The sequence below is a fragment of the Chrysochloris asiatica genome, unplaced genomic scaffold (assembly GCF_000296735.1).
Source record: "Chrysochloris asiatica unplaced genomic scaffold, ChrAsi1.0 scaffold00026, whole genome shotgun sequence".
Taxonomy (NCBI): Eukaryota; Metazoa; Chordata; class Mammalia; order Afrosoricida; family Chrysochloridae; genus Chrysochloris; species Chrysochloris asiatica.
Genome location: NW_006408544.1, coordinates 16293676 through 16315571, shown reverse-complemented (window position 1 = coordinate 16315571; position 21896 = coordinate 16293676). Strand labels below are relative to the sequence as shown.

Sequence of the window (21896 nt, the reverse complement as noted above, 5' to 3'; positions counted from 1 at the left end):
CATAAGGTTTTCAGTGTCTAAAGATTTGGAAGTAGTTCGTCACTCTTTCTTCCTAGTCTGTCTTTGTCTGGAAGCTCATCTGAAACCTGTCCACCACGGGTGACCCTGCTGGTTATTTAAAATTCCGGTGGCATAGCTTTCAGAATCATAGATACTCACAAGCCACTATAGTACGACAAACTGACAGACGAGTGCATGTATACTACCAATATAATAATATATAATACGTATTTCCATTTATATAAAAGTTCAAGGTTATCGGGTATCCGTGGAACATGGCCTAATTCATCCCAGGTCTTCATTGCTGCATTTCTTCTACTTTGACTCACAAATAGACTCAGATGGTCACTAGTGAGCATACTGACTGCTTATGGGTTCCCTTTAAGTTTCAGTCCTAGAAGGGAATTTTACCTATGCCAAGATGTTTTTGAAGAGGAAAAAGAACAAGTGGATCAACTTGACCTACTAGATATTAAGATCTGTTTTGTAATCAGGACATTGTGGTATTAGCACAGGGCTATGCAAAGAGACTGATGGAACAGAATAGAGATCCTGGAAATAGACCAACATTTGTGTTGACACTTGATCTTTGAGAAGTGGCTTTACAGTGCAATGGAGAAAGCACTGTTGCTAAGAAACAGTGCTGGAATAGTTGGACTTCCATCAAGAACTTAAAAAAAAAAGGCACCCTTCTCACAAAATATACAAAATTTTCATTTCTCGATGGATCAAAAACTGAAAAGTGCAACTATGAAAATTTTAGAGGTTAGAATTTTCTATGCCAGCTTCAGTAAAAATTCATCAAATAAGACATAGAAACCCCAAAACATAAAGGAAAGTTTGATAATACATCAAGTTCATCAAGATACTATAAAGAAAGTTAAAAAACAAGTATAAAATAGAAATACATATTTTCAACACAGGTAAACAACAATGGGCCAATACTTAGAATATAATAAGAAAAAATATAAATAATAGAAAAAGACTTGAACAGGCGTCTTACAAAAGAAGAAATTCAAACATTTATTAAGTATGATATTGTGTTCAACCTCTTTAGTGATCAGAAAAGTGTAAACTAAAACCATTATAAAATTATCAGAACTTCTACAAGTTGTATAAAAATTTTGAGTCTGGTAAAACCAACTAAGATTGAGGAGAAGTAAGAGAATTGGAACTGCTGATGCAATTTTAAATTGGTACAGTCACTTTGGAAAAGTTTAACATTATCAAGTGATGTTGAACATATGCTTGTGTGTGTAATTATGTAGCAGTTTATTTCCTATAGGTAAATAAACATGTGCACATGTACCCTAGGACACATGTATGTGAATATTTATGGCAGCAATGTTTATAATTTTGTAAAATTACAAAATAATTTTATAAAAGTCCAAACCCAGAAATAGCCCATATATGTGTTAGCAGAATGGGTGAATATAGTAATTCATTAGATTGTGGTACAGAAATGAAAATAAATGAACCACAGCTACATGTAACATCATGCATATAAACAACAAATATAATATAAAATTTCAAAAACAAAACTAGATTATATAGAATATCAATTTTTAACAGAGGTGTGACATCATCTTTGTTGCCCAAAATTGACTTGAGGGTGAGGGGACAGCAGTAAAAAAAAAAAAAGTGTACAATTGTTTCTGGACTTCCAAAACTTAAAAATACCTGACAAAATGTTGTTGTTGTTAAGTGCTGTTGAATCGATTCCAACCCATAATAACCTTGTATAGAGTTTCTGAGGAGCAGCTGAGTTTGAACCGCCAACCTTGCAGTTTCAAACAGCTTTGCAGTCTGGCACATTAACCCACAGCGCCACATCAGGACTTCGAAAAAATATTACTTAGTGTATAATTTGTCTTTGTGATTTCTTTTGAGCACCACTTACACAGACAGAGTTCATGGAAGAGGTACAAAATGTTTACAAGATCAGGCCTACTTATAATTGATTGCTTCATCAAGAAACCATTGAGAAAGTTGGTCTACATAAGCTTATTAGGTGCCATTAGCTGTCTTGTGAGTGTCGCTTGTATTTGATCCGTGGTGCTTTTTGTGTGGATTTGAGTTTTGAAAATTGAATGAAAATAGTTTCTATATTAATTCAACCAAATTATACAGTCCAACATAAATTACATTGTGCTGAAAGAAAAAAAAATGCCAACAATATTTTTTTGTTAACTATCTAGCAGATAGTTAAAAGTTATCTTCTCATGAAGCAGAAGTTAAACATTGTTAGTTGCTGTCCAGTTGATTCGGAGTCTTGGTAACTGTATGGGTGCAGAGTAGAACTGCTCCATAGAGTTTTCAAGGCTGTGGCCTTTCAGAAGCCAATCAGCAGGTCTGTCTTTTGGTGGGCTTGAACTGCTGACCTTTTAGCTAATAGTTAAGTGCTTAACAAGTTAAGTTACCTAGGGACTCCTATTTGAGAGTACCTTGTATTCTAGTGTTTCAGTTCATTTGAGCTGACTTACTAACCACAATCCATGGAAATAAGGTACATGGGATGCAAAAGTAAAGAAATCAAGTCAAACAGACATATATAAAACAACACAACATGGTTCAATAGAAATTAATTTTTTAATTGTTTTGCTGGAAAATAAATTTTAAATCATACTTTAAAATTTTGATTGCATTGCTGTTATTACATTATGTATTTATATAAATGGATAATTTGATTATGTAATTTGTATCACAATTTATATAAATAAACAAATTACAATAAAATTTCTCAGCAAATATAGTTATAAAGGTAAATACTAATAGTTTTAAGATTAGCAATCCAGTGCTTATCCTACAGTGCCACACCAGGGCTCCATATTTACTCTGTTGTTGTTTTTAAGTGCCCTTGAGTTGGTCTGAATCACAATGACCCTGTAAAGGGTTTCCCAGGAATGGCTGGTGGGTTTAAACTGTCACCTTTTCTGTTAGCAGTGCAGTGATGATCCTAGAGCACCACACTAGGAGTCTGTATTTACCCTGTAGGAGAATAGAACTACAAAGAGTTTTAAGATTTAAAGTCTTTGTGGAAGCAGTTAGGTTCCTCTTTCTCCTGCAGAGCAGTTGGTGATCTTGAATGGCAGACCTTTTGGTGAGCAACCTCCATGCTTAATACAAAGGTGGTAAAACTATTAAAAAAAACAGATTTACTATAATAGTTAACTGATAGTAGGGTATAGATTATGCTTTTAAAAGTTCACATGGCTGAACTTTTAAGGTTCAGCAGTTTAGGGTGCTGACAACTTTCTATTTCTTGACCTGGGAGGTGGCTACACAGGTACTTGCTTTTTAGTTATGCATTAATGTATATCTTTTGTTTTATGTATGTTTCTATTCTTAGGTTCTGTCGAGTCGGTTCCAACTCATAGTGGCCCTATACAGTGTATCCAAGGAGTGTGTGGTGGATTTGAACTGCCAGCCTTATGGTTAGCAGTTCTGTGCTTATCCTACAGCACCATACCAGCACTCCTTCCAAGTTTCTATATGTATGTTATATTTCACAATAAAAAAGTTAAAGTAATTTTTATACTTTAGTTTAAAATATGGAAATCCTACTACTGCAGAATTGATTCTGACTCAAAATAACCCTACTGAAATTGCCCCATAGGGTTTCTAAGATTGTAATCTTTACAGAAGTAGACTGCCACATCTTTCTTCCATGCAGTGACTGGTAGGTTAAAACTGTCAAACTTTTTATTAGCAGATGAGCACTTTAACCACTGCATTAGCTAGCTAGTATTTTTACATTTTACATATGAATCGTGAACTAAATCTCAAACTTTGTAAAATTTCTTAATTAAAAAAATACATGTTGATTGATGAAAAGCTTTTACTGAATAAAAACAGAAATGCCATTTGTTTGTTTTTTTGAGGTGGGCCCAGTTCTTCATCCATCCACTAATGATCAGAGATGCCATTGATCGTGAAGTTGAAGCTGTTGATAGTGGTAAGAAAAGTGCTTTATGTTTTTACCTTCATTAACTTTCATTCAGCACATATATTATTCTTTCTCACTACATAATTTATTCTTTATATTATAAATAGCTGAATTGAACTGGATGTGTAATGTTTTTTGGTGAAGTCATTAATTATATAATTTATGAAGCCATTGAATGTGTAATTAAAGTAAGTCAAAAGGATTGTAGATTAGTTTTTTTCAACTCTTTTTGTTGAAGATGCTCCCGTAGTGACTAATCTTTTGCCAGGTATGAGTCTAATTCTTAAAGCTAATACTAGATGTTAAAGCATTATAGGTTCATCTATTCTTTTCATGAAGAGACAGTATCTGTAAGGCTTTAAGTACCATCTGATATTTTTATTATAGTGTAACCCTTTGTCATCTCTGTGTGTAGATGTTTGTGGCTTTAATTTTTTTTTTTTCTTGATTGAAGCATTTTTTTTTTATTGAAGCATTTTGTTAAGTGCCTTCGAGTTGGTTCCAACCCATAGCGACCCTGTACAGGGTTTCTGAGGCTGTAAATCTTTACAGGAGCAGATAGGATGCTTTATTTTGAGTTATGTGGTAGTTTACTTGGGAGAACATTTAGCTTCACACTGATACCATGGTATATCATTTACTTGCCATGGTTGCAATCCCCCCCCTGCCCCCCCCAAAAATGGTCATCAGCACACAGGCCCTCTCCATCTCTGGCATCACTACTTCTCTGGGTAGGGTTCTGTTCTCTGCTCTTGTCCCTTGATGGTCCCAGAGACCTCTGCCCCTAGACTGCAAAGTTAATTCCTCCCCTCCCTTTGCTACAAAATGTCTACCTTTACATTTCCAGCCCTTACAATCAGTCCTGATAACAATTATTCACTATTGTATTGCACGAGAGCTATCCGTATCTCCTTTCATCTGCCTCGCCTAGACAGATTGGACACTACTCAGTGGAGATTCAACCTTGTTCCACACCCTCTGGATCTAGGTTCCCTCTTGAAAGCTTGTAAGCCAGTCACTTCTAGCCTCTGTAAAACGCCACTCCCCCTCCCCCCACCCCCACTTCTGGGTAGCCAGTGTCCAAGTTACCCATCCCTGTTGTGGCTTTAATTTTGATTATTCTGAAAATAGTTGTAAATATCTCTGGGATTTAAAGAAAGACTATCATAAGGAAAACTATACTTAACTTAGGGTGAGCTTTCATTATAGAACTGTACTATAAATATTTAATTATAGAATCCCAATAAATAGCATCACTATTTGCTTTGTTTGGGCATTAGAAACATGTAGTACATGTTGTTATTGTTAAGTGCCGTAGAATCTGTTCTGACTTATAGACACCTTGTATACGCTTTCTATGGAGTGTCTGGTGAGTTTGAACCACCAGCCTTGCAGTTCAAACTGACCTTGAAGTCAGACTATGTTTTCTTCATATTTATTACTTAGCTGTACTAGTATCTGTTTTATCATAGACCCAGATAAATATTTGTTAAGTGCATGAAAGAACAAAAAGATTTTAGAAAAAATAATCTTTCTAAAAGGACTTTCAACTTTTTTTAATGATATATTTTTACTTTTGTAAAATTTATGTAATATATAGATATTTGCCACTTTAACCACATTTAAAAGTGTATAATTTTATGGTATTAATTATGATGACAAATAAAAAAGCATTGCTATAAAATCAATGAAACCTTTACTAAACAAAAATATAGAAATGTGGTTATTTGTTTCCAACATATCCTCCATTTAGGTCTAAACATTTCTGAAAGTGGTGTTTTCATCTCTTTAACCATTCCCCAAAGAATTCTATGCTCTTCAGTTTATACCTCATCAAAATGATAGTGTTGGCATCCTTGAAAGGGACTCTAATCATGTTCCTTTGAAATGTTCTTTGAATTTTGGGAACAAGAAGTCTGAAGGGACAAGATCTGGGCTATAGGATAGATGGGGTAAGGTTTCTCAATGAAATTCTTATAGCCCTTGCTGCCTGCAAAGAATCAGCAGATGCATTGTCATGATGGGAGAAAAACATTAATCTGCACAATTTTCCTGGCCTTTTTTCTCACCAAAGCAGTTACCAATTTTCTTAAAACTTAATAAACCCTATCTGGGATCATCCTGTGTCATTTGAGAAAATCTCTCAAGATTACCCCATAGTACTACCCCAAAACATTATTCATAATCTTCTGAATTGACCTCTTTGCCTTGAATTTAACTGGCATACCAGAAACCCTTGGGAACCATTGTTTTAACTAGACCCTTTTTTGAAGGCATCCTAATGAGACTAATACAAGTGTAATACTCAGAGAACATGTCTGTAGTCATCCACAGATTGTTTTGTGTGGAATAAACCCAGGCATGTATGAGAAGCCTAATAGACTTTTTGACTTGCCCTTGTATATTCACAATGTTGTACTGCCATCACCACTATTGATTTCTAGAAATTTTTCATTACCCCATACAGAAACTTTGTGACCATTAAGCAGTAACTCAGTTCACTCCTTTCCTTAGCCTCTGATAACCTTTAATCTGCTATCTGTGGATTTACTGATTCTGTAAATCTATGGATTTACTGATTCTGGGTATTTCATTTAAATGGAATCATATAGTATTTGTCCTTTTGTGCCTGATTTTTTTTTTTTTTTTTTTTAAGATTCATCCATGTTGTAATATATATCAGAGCTTCATTCCGTTTTTGGATGCATAGTATTTCATTGTATGTGTATGCCATATTTTATTTATTCATCTGCTGTTGGACATTTGGATTGCTACCGCCTTTTGACTATTTTGAATAATGCTGCATTCAACATTGTACATATGTCTATTTGCACTGCTCTTTTCAAGGTTCTTGGGTACATAAAATTTGCCTAGGAGTGGAATTGAATTGCGGGGTCATAAGGCAGTTCTATGTTTATCTTTTTGGGGACTGCCAAAATTTTGCACAGCTGCAAAGCCCTTGTACTTAGCCATCACATTTTATTACCAACATAGTTGGCACTGGAGGAAGTAAAATAAAATATATTGCAAAGTTCCCAATATAAGGAATTTGATTTAACATTATTAACAATTTCATTATTAAGTCTTAGACATAGAGTACTAGAGTTGAAACACTTACAACCATTAAGTGCCTTGTGTAATTTAAAAGATAAGAGGAAACCCCCAGAAGGTGAATTGTATTATCCAAAGACATACAATGTGTTAAGTCATATAGCCAATCCTAGATAAAGTTCTCCATTTCAACCTTATAACCTGTTTCACAAAGTTACAAGTTTTAATACTTGAGTTTCCAGGTACTAAAACAGTTAAAATAATTAAGTTATTTTAGTATTTTAAGTTAATTAAGTTATTCTAATAAGAATTTCCATACAGTAAAACAGTTAATATAATTAAGCTGAATTTCCAGATAATAAAACAGGTGCTGAATTTCATTTTATTAAATGTGTTTCTTTGAAACTGACAGAATATCAACTTGCAAGACCTTCTGATGCAAACAGAAAAGAAATGCTATTTGGAAGCCTTGCTAGACCTGGACATCCTATGGGGAAATTTTTTTGGGGTAAGATATTCCATAATTTTATTTCATATTTTCTAGTTAATGAAGATTGAGAATGGTAAAAACAAAACAACAAGGGGGTAACTAGGCTTTTGCTTCTCAGTAGGTTTTCAGATAGATGGTGGTGGTGGTGGTGGTGGTGGTTAAGTGTCATCAAGATGGTTCTGACTCAGCAACCCTGTATAGGGTTTCCAAGGAGCAGATGGTGGTTAAACCTCCCTAATATTTGGTTTTCTAACTTTGGGTTTCTAAATAGCAAGAAGGTTATTGTTAAGTGATGTCGAGTTGATACTGACTCACAGCAACCCTGTATAGGGATTCTGAGGAGCATCTGGTGAGCTTGAACTGCCAAACTTGAGGTTCAAACTGACCTTGCAGGTTCAGCGCATTAACCCTCAGCGCCACACCAGGACTCCAAATAGCCAGAATATTATTGTTGTTGTTAGGTGCCATCATGTCAGTACCGACTCATAGCAACGCTATGCACAACAGAACCAAACATTGCACGTTCCTGGGCCAACCTCACAATTGTTTGAGGTTGAGTCCATTGATGCTGCCACTTTGCCAATCCATTTCGCTGGAAGTCTTCCTCTTTTTCTCTGACCTTACCAAACTTAATATCCTTCTCCAGCGACTGGTCCCTCCTGACAATATGTCCGAAGTATGAGAGATGAAGTTTGGCCATCCTGGCCTCTAAGAAGCACTCTGACTGCACTTCTTCCAACACAGATCTGTTGGTTCTTTTGGCAGCCCATGGCACTTTCAATATTCTCTTCCAACACTGTAACTCAAAAGCATCAATTCTTCTTTATTAACTGTCCAGCTTTCATATGCATGTGAGGTTATTGAAAACACCATGGCTTGGGTCAGGCCACCTTAGTCCTTAAGCTGACATATTTGCTCTTCAACACTTTAAAAAGGTCTTGTGCAGCAGATTTGCCTAGTGCAATACTTCATTTGATTTCTTGACTGCTGCTTCCATGAGTGTTGATAGTTCATCCAAGAAGAATGAAGTTCTTGACAACTTTAATCTTTTCTTTGTTGATAAATTTATTGGTCCAGTGGTGAGGATTTTTCTTTTCTTGACATTGAGATGAAAGGCATACCGAAAAGGCTGTGCTCTTTGATCTTCATCAGTAAATATTTTAAGTCCTCTTCACTTTCAGCAAGCAAGGTTGTGTCATCTGCATATCGCAGGTTGTTAATGAGTCTTCTTCCAATCCTGATGCCACGTTTTTCTTCATTTGGCCCAACTTCTCAGATTATTTGCTCACCATACAAGTTGAATAAGTATGGTGAAAGAATATAACCCTGTTGCATCCCTTTCTTAATTTTAAACCATTCAGTGTTCCCATATTTTGTTCGAATACCAGTATTTTGTGAATGTTTTTTAGGTTCTAGTTACATAATTACTTGTCAGATCATTACAACAACCTTATGAGATGGTGTTGTTAAATATTGTCAAGTCAGTGCTGACTCATAGTGACCCTGTATAGAGTTGCTGAAGAACAACTGGTGGGTTTGAACTGCCAACCTTGTGTTTTGCAGTCTCGTGCTGATTCCACAGTGCCACACCTTACAGAAATTATCTAACTTGCTTAAATCACAACTAATTAGTGGGGAATGTGGAATTTTGTAAACCTCAGTTTTTCTGATTATGGAGTGTGTACTCTCCCTCAACCTGACATTTCCATTTATCAACAGAAATGTAGCAGTGCTTTCTGTAATAGTTTTTGACTAGTGACTTAATTTAGTTTAACTAGTAAGCTTTTTGCTTAACTGATACCTGTTTTTTTTTGATGTATTGTTTTTTTGATGTGCTGTCGAGTTCTGTTGGCTAGGATTTTGTTGAGGATTTTTGCATCTATATTTATGGGGGATATTGGTCTATAATTTTCTTTTCTTAGTGATGTCCTTCCCTGGTTTTGGTATGAGGGTTATGCTTGCTTCATAGAAAGTATTAGGGAGGTTTCCATCCTCTTCTATGTTCTGGAATAATTTGAGTAGACTTGGTGACAGTTCTTCTCTGAATGTTTGGTAGAACTCAGCCGTGAAGCCATCTGGGCCTGGGCTTTCGTTGGTTGGGAGTGTTTTGATGACCTGATCAATTTCTTCTTTTGTTATGGGTTTGTTCAAATTTTCTACTTCAGTCTGAGTAAGCTTAGGTAGGTCGTGTTTTTCTAGAAATGTATCCATCTAGTCCAAATTTTCGAATTTGTTGGAGTACAGCTCTTCGTAGTATTCTGTTATTATCATTTTTATTTCGTCTGGTTCTGTTTTGACTTCCCCTGTGTGGTTTCTAATGCAATTTATTTGTGTCCTCTCCCTCTTTTCTTTAGTTAGTTTTACCAGTGGTTTGTCAATTTTATTAATCTTTTCAAAGAACCAGCTTCTTGTCTTGTTGATTCTTTCTATAGTTTTTCGGTTTTCCATCTCATTTATTTCTGCTCTTATCTTTATTATTTACCTTCTTCTGGTGACTGTAGGTTCCCTCTGCTGGTCTGCTTCTAATTGTTGAAGATGCTGTGTTAATGTGTTGATTTTGGCTCTTTCATCTTTTGGGATGTGTGCATTTATCACAATAAATTGTCCTCTCAGGACTGCTTTGAGCGTGTCCTAAAGATTTTTATATGTGTGTTTTCATTCTCGTTTGTTTCCAGGAACTTTGTGAATTCACTTTTAATTTCTTCTTTTACCCAGTCACTTTTCAGTAGGGTGTTGTTCAGTTTCCATGTCTTCGACTTTATTGATTTGGCCTTCTTATTGTTGATTTCTAGTTTTATAGTGTTGTGGTCTGAGAAGATGCTTTGTAGAATTTTGATGGTTGTGAATTTATGGAGGCTTGCTTTGTGATCTAACAAGTGGTCAATTCTGGAACATGTTCCATGCACACTGGAGAAGAATGTGTATTGTGCCGTTGTTGGATAGAATGCTCTGTATACATCTATGAGGTCAAGTTGGTTGATTGTGTTGTTAAGTTCCTCTGTCGAATTGTTGAGTTTCTTTCTGGTTGTTCTATCCTTTTTCGAGAGTGGTGTGTTGAAATCTCCTATTATAATTGTTGATTTATCTATTTCTTTCTTCAGTTCCATTAAGATTTGCTTCATGTATCTTGGTGCTGTTTCGTTGGGAGCATATATGTTTATTATAGTTATGTTGTCTTGCTCGATTGACCCTTTGATCATGAGATAGTGTCCTTCTTTGTCTCTTATGCTGGTTTTCATCTTAAAATTTACTTTGTCGGAGATTAGTATTGCGACTCCTGCTTGTTTGTTGTTACAGTTGGCTTGGTAAGTTTTTTTCCACCCTTTAACTTTTAGTCTGTTTTTGTCTTTGTGTGTAAGGTATGTCTCTTGCAGGCAGCATTATTGATGGATCTTGTTTTCTTATCCATTCTGCCACTCTTTGTCTCTTCATTGGTGCATTCAATTTATTGACATTCAATGTAATCATCGATAAGTATGAATTGATGGCTGTCATTATGTTACCTTTTTGGTGGTGCTGTTCGTTTTTTGGTTCTGCTTTCTTGTGTTGGCTTCATGTCTATTGAGTTGTTTCTGGTCAGTTTCCTCCTAGTTTCTCTGTTCGCTTGTTCTGCTTGGGAATTCGTTTTTATGATACGTTGTGGACTGTTAACTTTCTTTGGGGTTAACCCTGTAGTCTACTAACTTTTCTCTGCAATTAGGATACTCTATTGTAACCTGTAATTAACCTGGCATCCTCACCACCTGGGCTTCCATCACTGCGTTTGTCCCTTCTTTGACATTGATATGTTTTTAGCCTTCAGTGTACTTCTCTGCTGCTTCTTGTTCCTGAATGCCAATAATTTTTACATTATTCCTCTTCATGTTATCTAGCATGAATCTTAGACTTTTTTCAGATTGTTTTATCCTTTTAGCTGCTTGCTCTTCTACCTTGGCAGTATTGAGATTTGTCTTTCAGTTCGTTAGTTCTGGCTTCCATTTCTTCTAGTCTGCTCCTTTCCTCTTTCAGCCTATTGTCTATTTCTGGTATCTTGTTATTGATTCCCTGGACATCTTTTTGCAGGTTTTGAATTGTATCCAATGCTGTGTCAATCCTATTTGATTGTTCCTGCGGTACTCTCCTTATTTTCCTTGACCCCTTTTCAGATTATTTGAATTTGTTTCCATATCATTCTTCTGAATTCCCTCTCAGGCATATCCAGAACCCACTCTTCATCCTCCATAAAGTCTTTGTCTGTCTCCAGCTCATTTGCATCAGCTGCTCTCTTCTGTTTTTGGATGTGTTTCAATAAAGTTGATTGTTTCTTATTGGTCATGGTTATTGTTTTATTATTATTATGATTAATATGATCGGGAGATGGGCTTCCCTTTTCGTCTGTAATGCGTAGCAGATGTTGTTGGGTCTTGTCTTAGTGGTGGAGTATTATGTTGTATGCTTATTGCTTGGCTATATGGCCATGATTGCTGCTGCTTCTTATGCGACGTAGGGAGGATAATAAGTTCCCCACCTCCAGGAAGGATGTGAGATCAAAAGGACTAAAAGCAGAACTAATATAAATGCATAGACAGAAATCACCACTTTGGAGTGGGAATGCTGCTTTGGTTAACTTTTTCTGTTTCCTGCCCCGCCAGAACAGCTGCTGGAAGATCCCACTACTAGCTAGAAGTGGAGGAAGGGGGCTAAATGTAGGGATGGGGGATGGTGGATGACATCAAAAAGCCGCTGCCTTTCTCCCTCTGTGCGTGGCTGAGCTGCCCCTGCCTGATTTTTATTGGGATCTCAAGCCAGGGCAGGGAGATTTTGTGGGGGAGCTATGTCGTTTCTTGAGGCTTTTTTTGTCCAGAGACCCCTTTTTTTTCCCTCCTGCTGGAAACACCGCTTTCCTAACAGGCTGGCCTTAGCCCTGCCCACTAAACTCTGTAGTCGCAGGAATGACCCGTGGTCCCGCAGGTGAGAGTCCCAAAATGTGCACCTTTCTTTTTCCTTAGTAGTGCGATTTCTCAAAAATGTGAGTTCAGGAGACTGAAATACTAGATGTTATGATAGTTTAAAAGCCGTGAGACTGGTATATGAACGTTTCCTTCATGAGATCCCCCTCCTTTCTCACCAGAGCTTTCCCCTACCTGACTTTCCTGGCTGTCGTGCAGTACCGGAAGCCCCTTCCCTAAACATTTTGTAAGGAAATGTTTAGTCACTAGTAGCACAGTGGCTAAGTGCTTGCCTGCTAACTGAAAAATTAGTGGTGAGCCCACTAGCCTTTCTCAGGAGAAATATGTGGCAGTCTATTTCTGTGAAGATTTACAGCTTTGAAATCCCTATGGGGGCAATTCTACTCTGTCCTATAGAATCACCATGACTTAGAACTGACTCAATAGCAATTGCTTTAAAAAAAATACATTATATATAGTTATATACATTCCATATGAGGTATTTCTTAATGTATTTAATTTTAAAAATCAGGAAGAATATTAAAATAACTCAGATAAATAACAGTGTTGAATACTGAGACTAATTATTAAGCAAGGAACCTAATGAGCTTAGCTTCAGTTTAAGGTAATGAATTTGTTGTTAAGATGTTGCCAACCAGAGATTAATTTCTGTATATTAAAAATTAGTAAGTTCAGAATTGCTTCTTGACCATACTAATCTTTTGTTTTATGTTAATATTATTATTATTACTACACACTGGCTTAATATTGTTCAGTGATTTGGGTAATTTCATTGTTGGTGTAGATAACTCTTAATAAAGTGAACTTAGTTATTTCTATAATGTTTTTTGTCTTTTTATAGGAAATGCTGAGACTCTCAAACATGAGCCAAAACGGAACAATATTGATACGCATGCTAGACTGAGAGAATTCTGGATGCGCTACTACTCTGCTCATTATATGACTTTAGTGGTTCAATCAAAAGGTAATATTATCTATAGTGGCACTTGAAATTATGCAAAAGTAGCAATTTCTTAGAATTTGTTGCGTGGATCAGTGTTGGAGTATTCTGTTCATTATGTAGTGCTTGACTCTAATATAAAGAAAGAGGTAGAGAAAAGACCTGACAGTCTGCTCCTGGAAAGATCATAGCCTAGAAAATTCTATGGGGTGGTGCTACTCTATCATGTGGGGTTGTAATGAGTCCAAATCAACTTGACAGCATTGAGCAACATCTACCCTCACATCTCTTTAACCCATCCAGAGCCTACCCAGCTTCTGGACGTCGTCTCTTGTCTTTTTCCCAACCATATCCTTAATGTATCCATAATGGAGCACAGTAGGCACTCAGTGAATGTTTATTAAATGAAAGAGTTAATAAGGAAAATGAAGGAAATCAAGATTTGGATATGTCACATAGCATGTGGCAAAGCTCATGGAAGAATAAGGTTATTTTATCCTTAGACAAATGTTTTTCTCTTATGTTGTGTACTGTTGAGTTAGTTCTGACTCATAGTAACTGTATATAACAGATTATAACTACCTCATAGGGTTGCTTGTTGTTGTTGTTAAGTGCTATTGTGTTGGTTCCAACTCATAGTGATCCTGTATAGGGTTTCCAAGGAGTGACTGGTCGGTTTGAACTGCTGATATTGTGGTTAATAATCCATTCTGGTAGCATAGTGGTTACCAACCGGGCTGCGAACCTTAAGGTCAACAGTTCGAAACTACTAGCTGTTCCACAGGAGAAAGATGAGACTTTCCACTTCTGTAAAGATTTACAGCCTTGGAAACCCTGTACAGGGTTGCTATGAGTCAGTTCCGACTCCACAGCACATAACCACCACCATCGCCAATCCATTGCTTATCCTATATTACCACATCAGAACTCCATAGGGTTGCCCTAGTCTGTTCATAATGGCAGATCTTTTCTCCCGTGAAGCTGCTGGTTGGTGGGTTTAAACCACTGACTTTTCAGTTAGCAGCTAAGTATTTAACCATTTTATAGGTATAGATCTTATCTATAGAATAAATAGTCTGATAATGTACTAATATGTCATGAATTACTCTTTTGAGTTACATTCAGTTGTCTTTCTGTTTTATAATTAATCTATATTGATTATAAACTTATAATGGGCAAGGTGTCTGTTCATATTTACATGTTGTGGTGAACAAATTTATAACCCCAACTCATGGCAACTCCATGCATGTCTTCATATGTTGTTATCATGAGGTGCCATCCAATTGATTCTGACTCGGAGCCACCCCACATGACACAGCAGAACTGCCCCCATAGGGTTCTGTAATGTTTACGGAAGAAATAGCCAGATCTTTCTAGTGCTACTAGGCTGGTGTGAGCTGCCAATCTTTTGATAAGTAGCCATTGTGCCATCAGGGAGCCTTCATCCTTACATAATGTCCAATAAAATAGCATGATTAATTACTACAGAGTATGGTGAAGATTACAGAGTTTCTTAAATATAAATTGATAAAAACCTCCACTCTTTTCCTTCTTTTATCATTGTCTTCAGTATCATGCTAACTTTTCTCATAAGAGGAACCATCGTATCTGTTTTTTTCCTCTTTACATTTCAGCGTTAGGCTATTCTTCAATGTCAATCAATTGCTAAACTATTCCTTTTGCTATAACTTATAGTTTGCTAACCACAAGGTTGGAAGTTCAAATCCACCAGCCTCTCCTTGGAAACCCTATACAGGATCACTATGAGTCAGAATCAGCTAGATGGCACTTAACTGCAACAACAATCACTTGGGCAGTTTTTTCCCCCCAGAAGATATAATCCTCTCATCCTAATGTGATTTGCCTTTTTGTAAATGTTTGTCCCCTACATCGTTAAAATTGAGATCAGCGCTTACTTGGCATTACATACATGGCATTTTTGCATTTAGAATAAAAATGAGCCAACCACAGTTGACTTGAATCAGTAAAGCTATGGATATGGTATGATAGATTTCTTTGTTCAAACTGTAGGTATACTTTTAGATTTCTTGTATACCATTTGTTAAAATATGGAATTCCATTTTTCTGGTAGCGTATGGGTTATGAGTCGGGCTGCTACTACAATGTCAGCAGTTTGAAACTACCAGTTGCTTCACTGGGGAAAGACAAGCCTTTCTGCTCCTGTAAAGATTTACAGCCTTGGAAACCCTATACAGAGTTGCTATCAGTTGGTACCAACTCCGTGGAACACAACTACCATCAATATTATAATTTTAGATTAATTACTATGTTTTGAAATCATTTCATTCACATGCATTTTTCTTCAACTAGATATTTGCTGTTGTTAAGTGCCGTGGAGTTGGTTCCAACCCATAGCAATCATTGTATAGGGTTTCCTAGGAGCTACTGGTGAGGTTGAACCTCAGACCTTGCAGTTCAAACCGACTTTGCAGTTAACCCATAGCACCACACTAACTATTTACTCTAATTTCTTTTACAGTCCCAGATTTTTAATGAGAGGACATTTTACAATCTAGATTCTCTAAGTTTTGGAGCTTTAACATTTATTCTAACAGTTGAGAGTCAAATATCTATATAAATGTTGTTGTTTGGTGACATTGAGTTGGTTTTGACTCATAGTGACCTTATGCACAACAGAAGAAAACACTGTCCTGTCCTGCACCAACCTCAGAATCTTTATGTTTGAGCCCATTGTTGCTGCCACTGTGCCATTCTGTCTTGATGGGGGTTTCTTCTTCACTGACCCTCCACTTTAACAGTCATGATATACTTCTCCAAGGACTGGTCCCTCCTAATAATAATGTCCAAGTATGAGAGACTAAGTGTGGTCATCCTGGCTTCTAAGGAGCATTCTGGTTGTACTTCTCCCAACACAGATTTGTTTTTTCTTCTGCAAGTCCATGATACTTTTATTATTATTCTCCAACACCAAAACTCAAATGCATAAATTCTTCTATGGTCTTCCTTATTCACTATCCAACTTTCACATGCAGATGAAGTTGCTGAAAATACAGTGGCTTGGGTCAGGTGCACCTTCATTTTCAAACTGACATCTTCACTCTTAAATACTTTAAAAAGAGGTCTTGTGCTGCAGATTTGCCTAATGCAATACATCGTTTGAAATCTTGACTTGCTGCTTCCATGAGTGTGGATGGTGGATCCAAGCAAAATGAAGTCTTTGAAAGCTTCAATCTTTTCACCAGAGTTTATCATGATGTTGTTTATTGGTCCTCTTCTTTCAGCAAGCAAGGTTGTATCGTCTGCATATCACAGGTTGTTAATGAGTCTTCCTCCAATCCTGATGCCACATTCTTCTTTATATAAGCCAGCTTCTTAGATTATTTGCTCAACCTACAGATTGAATGGTGTATGAATACAACCATGGCACACACCTTTCCTGATTTTAAATGTTGTTAAGTGCTGTTGAGATGGTTCCGACTTACAGCAACCTTATATGGGGTTTTCAAGGTTATTTTTTTTTAGTCTAATTTACATCTTGCATTTTATACACTGGTTCTTCTTAATTGAGAGTTAGTGAAATTTGTGTGCCTGGTGGAACATAACAAATACCGTTCAGTGTAAATTAATACAAAATAAATGAAGTATAGAAGTGCTGTGAAGAAGAGGAATCAGGGTAGGATGAGAAAATGAGGAGAAGTCTTCCTAGTGTAAGGAAATATTGGAATGGGTGCAGATTATGGTTGATATATTCTTACTATTTCTTTTCTTCACTCCAGTCTAGTCTAATAGTAAAAACTTTTTCAAATTTTTGCTTTTTATTATTACTTTTGTGTTTTTCTAAGTTTACCAGGGAAAGTAAAAGAATATAACCAGATTTGTTTGTTAAGATTTCTTATTTACTGTTGCTTTTCTTGATAATTCATTACTGGTTAAGGAATGTCAAAGAATTCCCAAGTTTAACCACCCTTTTGCCTTTTTGCTGAAGGTCTGTGATAAAACTAATTTTATTCCTACCTTGAATAATGATATTATATTTCCCTGTCTCTCTTATCTACCTCCAACCCCAAGAAACCCTGGATACTTTGGAAAAGTGGGTGACTGAAATCTTCTCTCAGATACCAAACAAGTAAGACCTTTATTTTTCACAAATCACACATCTTTAGAGCTAAAAGATACCATATCTTCTTGTAAGAGTCCCAAGGTACTTTTGCCTTGTTTTGGTTTTCAAGTAGATAATGAAATGAAGACATAAAGATCACATGGCTTTTGAATTGGATAACTAGATGAGAACCCATGTTTCCAAGGTTCTTTGATTGCTTTAATAGTTATGTAGTTCAAACTTTTTAACTTACAGTAAATATTTTGTCTCCTTTTATATTTATCCAGAGCTTTTCTGCTCTATGTGAGGGTTTGAAACTGTTATATGAAGACAAGTATTATATTTTGAGGAAGATGTATATATTTATGTCCTTTACCTTGAAACAAATTGTGTTCTGAAAGTTTGTTTTTTAAGTCAGTTGTTTGGAAATGCTTTTCCCATCAAAGAATTCACATTGTGGTTAGATGATGGCTGATTTTCCATATTGCCTGGGAAGCCTATTTGATCGAAATGTATCATATTATCTATAATAAGAAATTGTACCATAGTGTTCCAAAACAGTTAAGAATACTATTCGGCATTTTTTGTTGACTTCAAATTTATCAAAATAATAATGCTTTGTTTTAGTTACAAAGAAAACAAAATATTTCATTCTGAAGCAGTAGTCTTCCCATTCTTAGCAATTTGCATTTTAATAAAATAAATGCATTAGGTATTTTCTTTCATCAGGTAAGCTAGTAGCTTTTTCTAGTTCATCCTAAGACATAAATTTATGAAAGAAAAATTGGCTTTTAATGTGTTAGAATAATTTGTAGTAATACCTGATTGGTTCTTATTATTATCTTAGTTTCATTTAAGTTTCTATTGTTAATTAGCAAAACTTCTTATGTGTAGAAAAATAAGGCCATGCCAAAGTCATACAATCTGTCAACCAGATTGGGAACCCCTTCAAGGAGAGACCAAGTCTTTAGGATGCCAGTGGATCCAAGACAATGCTTTATGTTTACTATTGGGCTTTAGTTCTAGTAGACCCTCTATATGTATTTGTTGAATAAGATGTATCTATAGTATATGTGTTTATTTTGAAATGGCTCTGTATGAGAGGAATATTGAAATTGAATGGGGCTGATAGATATAGTAAATATTGGGGTGAGCCCCTCCAAGTCATTATCTTCTATTTCTTTTGGGCTTTGTAGTCATTTGAGTTATTGGGGCTGAGATTAAAAATAGATTGTGAAGTTAAGGATTTTGTGGCTTTCTTTGTTGCTTAGATTCCTCTTCAGATAGGACTATATAGAATATTACAAATACCTATCATGTAGATATCACTAAAGACACTGTTTATAAAGGTGTTTGCTGATTAAATGTTTGTTTATTTTTCAGTGGGTTATCCAAACCAAATTTTGGCCATTTAACGGATCCATTTGACACACCAGCATTTAACAAACTTTATAGAGGTTTGTGAACCAAAGGTTTAAAACTGTCTGAAATAACTGTAACATATTCTCTAAAATATAAATGGGGCTGCCAATTTCCTTTAAAAATGAAAATAGAGCAGAAAATATAGCTGGTTTGAAAGGGACTGAATAGACAGTGAAGATCCAATTAGTGACAGATAGCAGCAGACCACTAGGAAACTGCAAGTTGATTATATATAGTTGTAGTTCTCTGCTGCTATTTATTCTGTTTCATGCTTTCTGTTTGTTTTCTCCTTGTTCCCTTTTGTTCTTTGTTTTTTTGTTTTATTTTACCTATAGATTTTGCTCTTTAAAGATAGAGGAGGAGGAAAACATTTTGGAAATTATTTCCTTTTAACTTTGTTATAAAAATACTTTTTATTAAATGAAGAAAAAAATTCAAGTAGAGGAATTTGTAAAGAAATAGGGAGAGAAAAAAAAATCACCCACGAATCTTACTATCTAGAGAAGCTATTTAGCAAAGTATCTTTTTTCGCCTATACTGTATTTTTTTTTCACTTAGTACTATATTTGTAATAATTGCATCAAATAGGTATGAGTCATCAAATAGGTATGAGTCATCAAATAGGTATGCTACAATCTACTTAACAATTTTCCTATAGTAAACATTATAGAAACATTTTTCTTTCTTTTCCCTTTTTCTTATGGTACCATCCTCTCTCCCCCTCTTTCTTCCTATTGTCTAAGTATTCCTCCTCCTCTTCAACTTATTGCCAACCTCTCCCCTCTTCCGTCCTTTGATCAGTGACTGTTTTGTAATACTTTTCCACCAGGTTCCATTCTATTTAGCTCACTCTTCCCAGAGACACCTTATTTGGGGTTGTATTGTTTTTGGTTTTGGATTTCATATTCATAGAATTACAGAATCATTCTTTGGGAAGAATCTAAGGGATAATTTAACCCAGATTACTTATTTTATAGTAGGGAAACTGATTCAGAAAGATTTAATGTAAGGGATCTTCTTAAAGAGGTCATTTAGGTCTGGATTTACAAAACGAGTCTCCTGACTCCTAGTTCCATATTCTTTCTTGCAACAAAACTCCTCCTTATGAGTATTACATTACATATTCTCATAGTTTCTTTTATCCCTGCTTTCTCTATACATGAAACTAAGTCGAAAAGAATTTTTATAAAACTTCCATCGTTTAAACTGAAAACTTGACAACTTGAAATAATAAATACATTGTATTTATTAATGCCCCTGCTTACTGGTGAATGAAATATATTGAATTAAAAGAGAAAAAATAAAAGCATTCTTCTTACATATCGGAAGTTATGGAAGAATATGTACTTATATTTGTTCTTCTAAAAAATGTTTTTAGTGGTTCCAATCAGAAAAATTCATGCTCTGACGATCACATGGGCACTTCCTCCTCAGCAACAACATTACCGGTAAGAATTTAAGGGCAAGTTGGTTACTTTACTAGTGAAAACATTACATTTTTAAAGCATGCTAAATGTCTTAAATTTGGAGGTTCTGAATTTATAAATAGAGGTAATTTGGTAAATTGGAACTTGACTAATGCTGGAGTTTTCAAGCTTTGTTAAATATTTGAATGTTTTATTTAACAGGAAATTTTTTATAGGTAGTTGTCTTTCATGAATCTTTAAAATTTATCTTAGTGTGGATGCTGTTTTGTAATTATTTTCTTCAGTACTTTCAGTACAGAAATATAATATTAACTAATAATTTATTTGTGAGTGTGGTAGCTCCATATGATAAGCACTGGATTGTGAGCCATCAGGTCCACGGTTCAAGCCCACCAGCTGTTCCAAGGGAGAAAGATGAGACTTTCTGCTCCCTTGAAAATGTAATAAGCCTTGGAAACCCTATCCAAGTTCGCTATGAGTGAGAACCCACTCAACGGCACCTAACAATAACAGTAATTTAATTTATTTTTAAAACCCATTACCAATAACACCTAACATATAAGCACATACAAACAGAAAGAAAGATTAATGTGTGCTTATATAAGCTTGTTGCTTATATATTAGAATATTAAAACAATCAAGTCGCATATAGTTAAGAATGATATGCCTATAATGAGACTGTAGATAGCATGTGCACTGCCCATGTGCTTTTGACTCAATAATAATATAAAGTTAATATACATTGAATGTCCCAACAGTGTAAGGTAAAGTTAGAGTGTACTAAGAAGGGTTAAAGTTATTACAAGTCTGTTTAAAAGTTTTAGCGTCTTGGTGTGGCATTGTAGAATAATCACTGGCCTGCTAACCACAAGGTCAGCAGTTCATACCTACTGTCTTCTCAGAAACCTTATACAGTGTCTAGATGAATCGGAACTGACGCTATGTTGTTGTTAAATGCTGTCAAGTAGGTTCCAACCCAAAGCAGCCCTGTATAGGGTTTCCGAGGAACAGCTGGTGAGCTTAAACCACCAACCTTGTGGTTCACACAGACTTTGCAGTTCAGCACATTAGCCCACAGAGTTACGCCAGTTTTCCTTGGCACTTAGCAAAACAATTTAAATTTAATTATTTATTTTCAAATGTTACTATAAAAGTAACACATATTTGTACAACATTAAGATAGAAAAGGGAATGAAATAAAAAGTAAATGTTTCTCCTTTCTGTTGTTCCTGTCCTCAAAGATGTGCCTAGCATTAATAGTTTTTAATATATCCTTCAAGGTATTAATGTAATGAATATAAAACACATATAATATCTTCTTTATAGAAATGAAATTATATTGTATATATTATTCTTCCATCTTTTTTCATTTCTTCTTTGTTTTTTTAATTGACAAAACTTTCTCCTCCGTTAGTACTAAGGTAGTTCATACTCACTTGAAAATTTTGAAAATTGCCAAAAAGTAGGATACTGACTCCGCTCTCCAAAGATGCTTATTTCTTCTGGGTGTTTGTACCACGTTAATTTTTTATGAACTTTTTTTTTTTTTTTTTAAATATAACATTTATCATGAAACCATTTTGAGTCTAT

The 21896-nt window shown here is 35.5% G+C and overlaps 1 protein-coding gene across 1 annotated transcript in view; it reads left to right on the top strand.

The window, feature by feature from the left end:
• Positions 1 to 21896, top strand: part of NRD1 (nardilysin (N-arginine dibasic convertase)) — a 137919-nt gene that overhangs the window by 68623 nt on the left and 47400 nt on the right. The window contains exons 7-12 of the mRNA XM_006839860.1: positions 3882 to 3955; positions 7410 to 7505; positions 13278 to 13400; positions 17427 to 17484; positions 18841 to 18914; positions 20258 to 20327. Of these exons, the coding sequence (XP_006839923.1) occupies positions 3882 to 3955; positions 7410 to 7505; positions 13278 to 13400; positions 17427 to 17484; positions 18841 to 18914; positions 20258 to 20327 (495 nt within the window). The remainder of the gene's footprint in view (positions 1 to 3881; positions 3956 to 7409; positions 7506 to 13277; positions 13401 to 17426; positions 17485 to 18840; positions 18915 to 20257; positions 20328 to 21896) is intronic.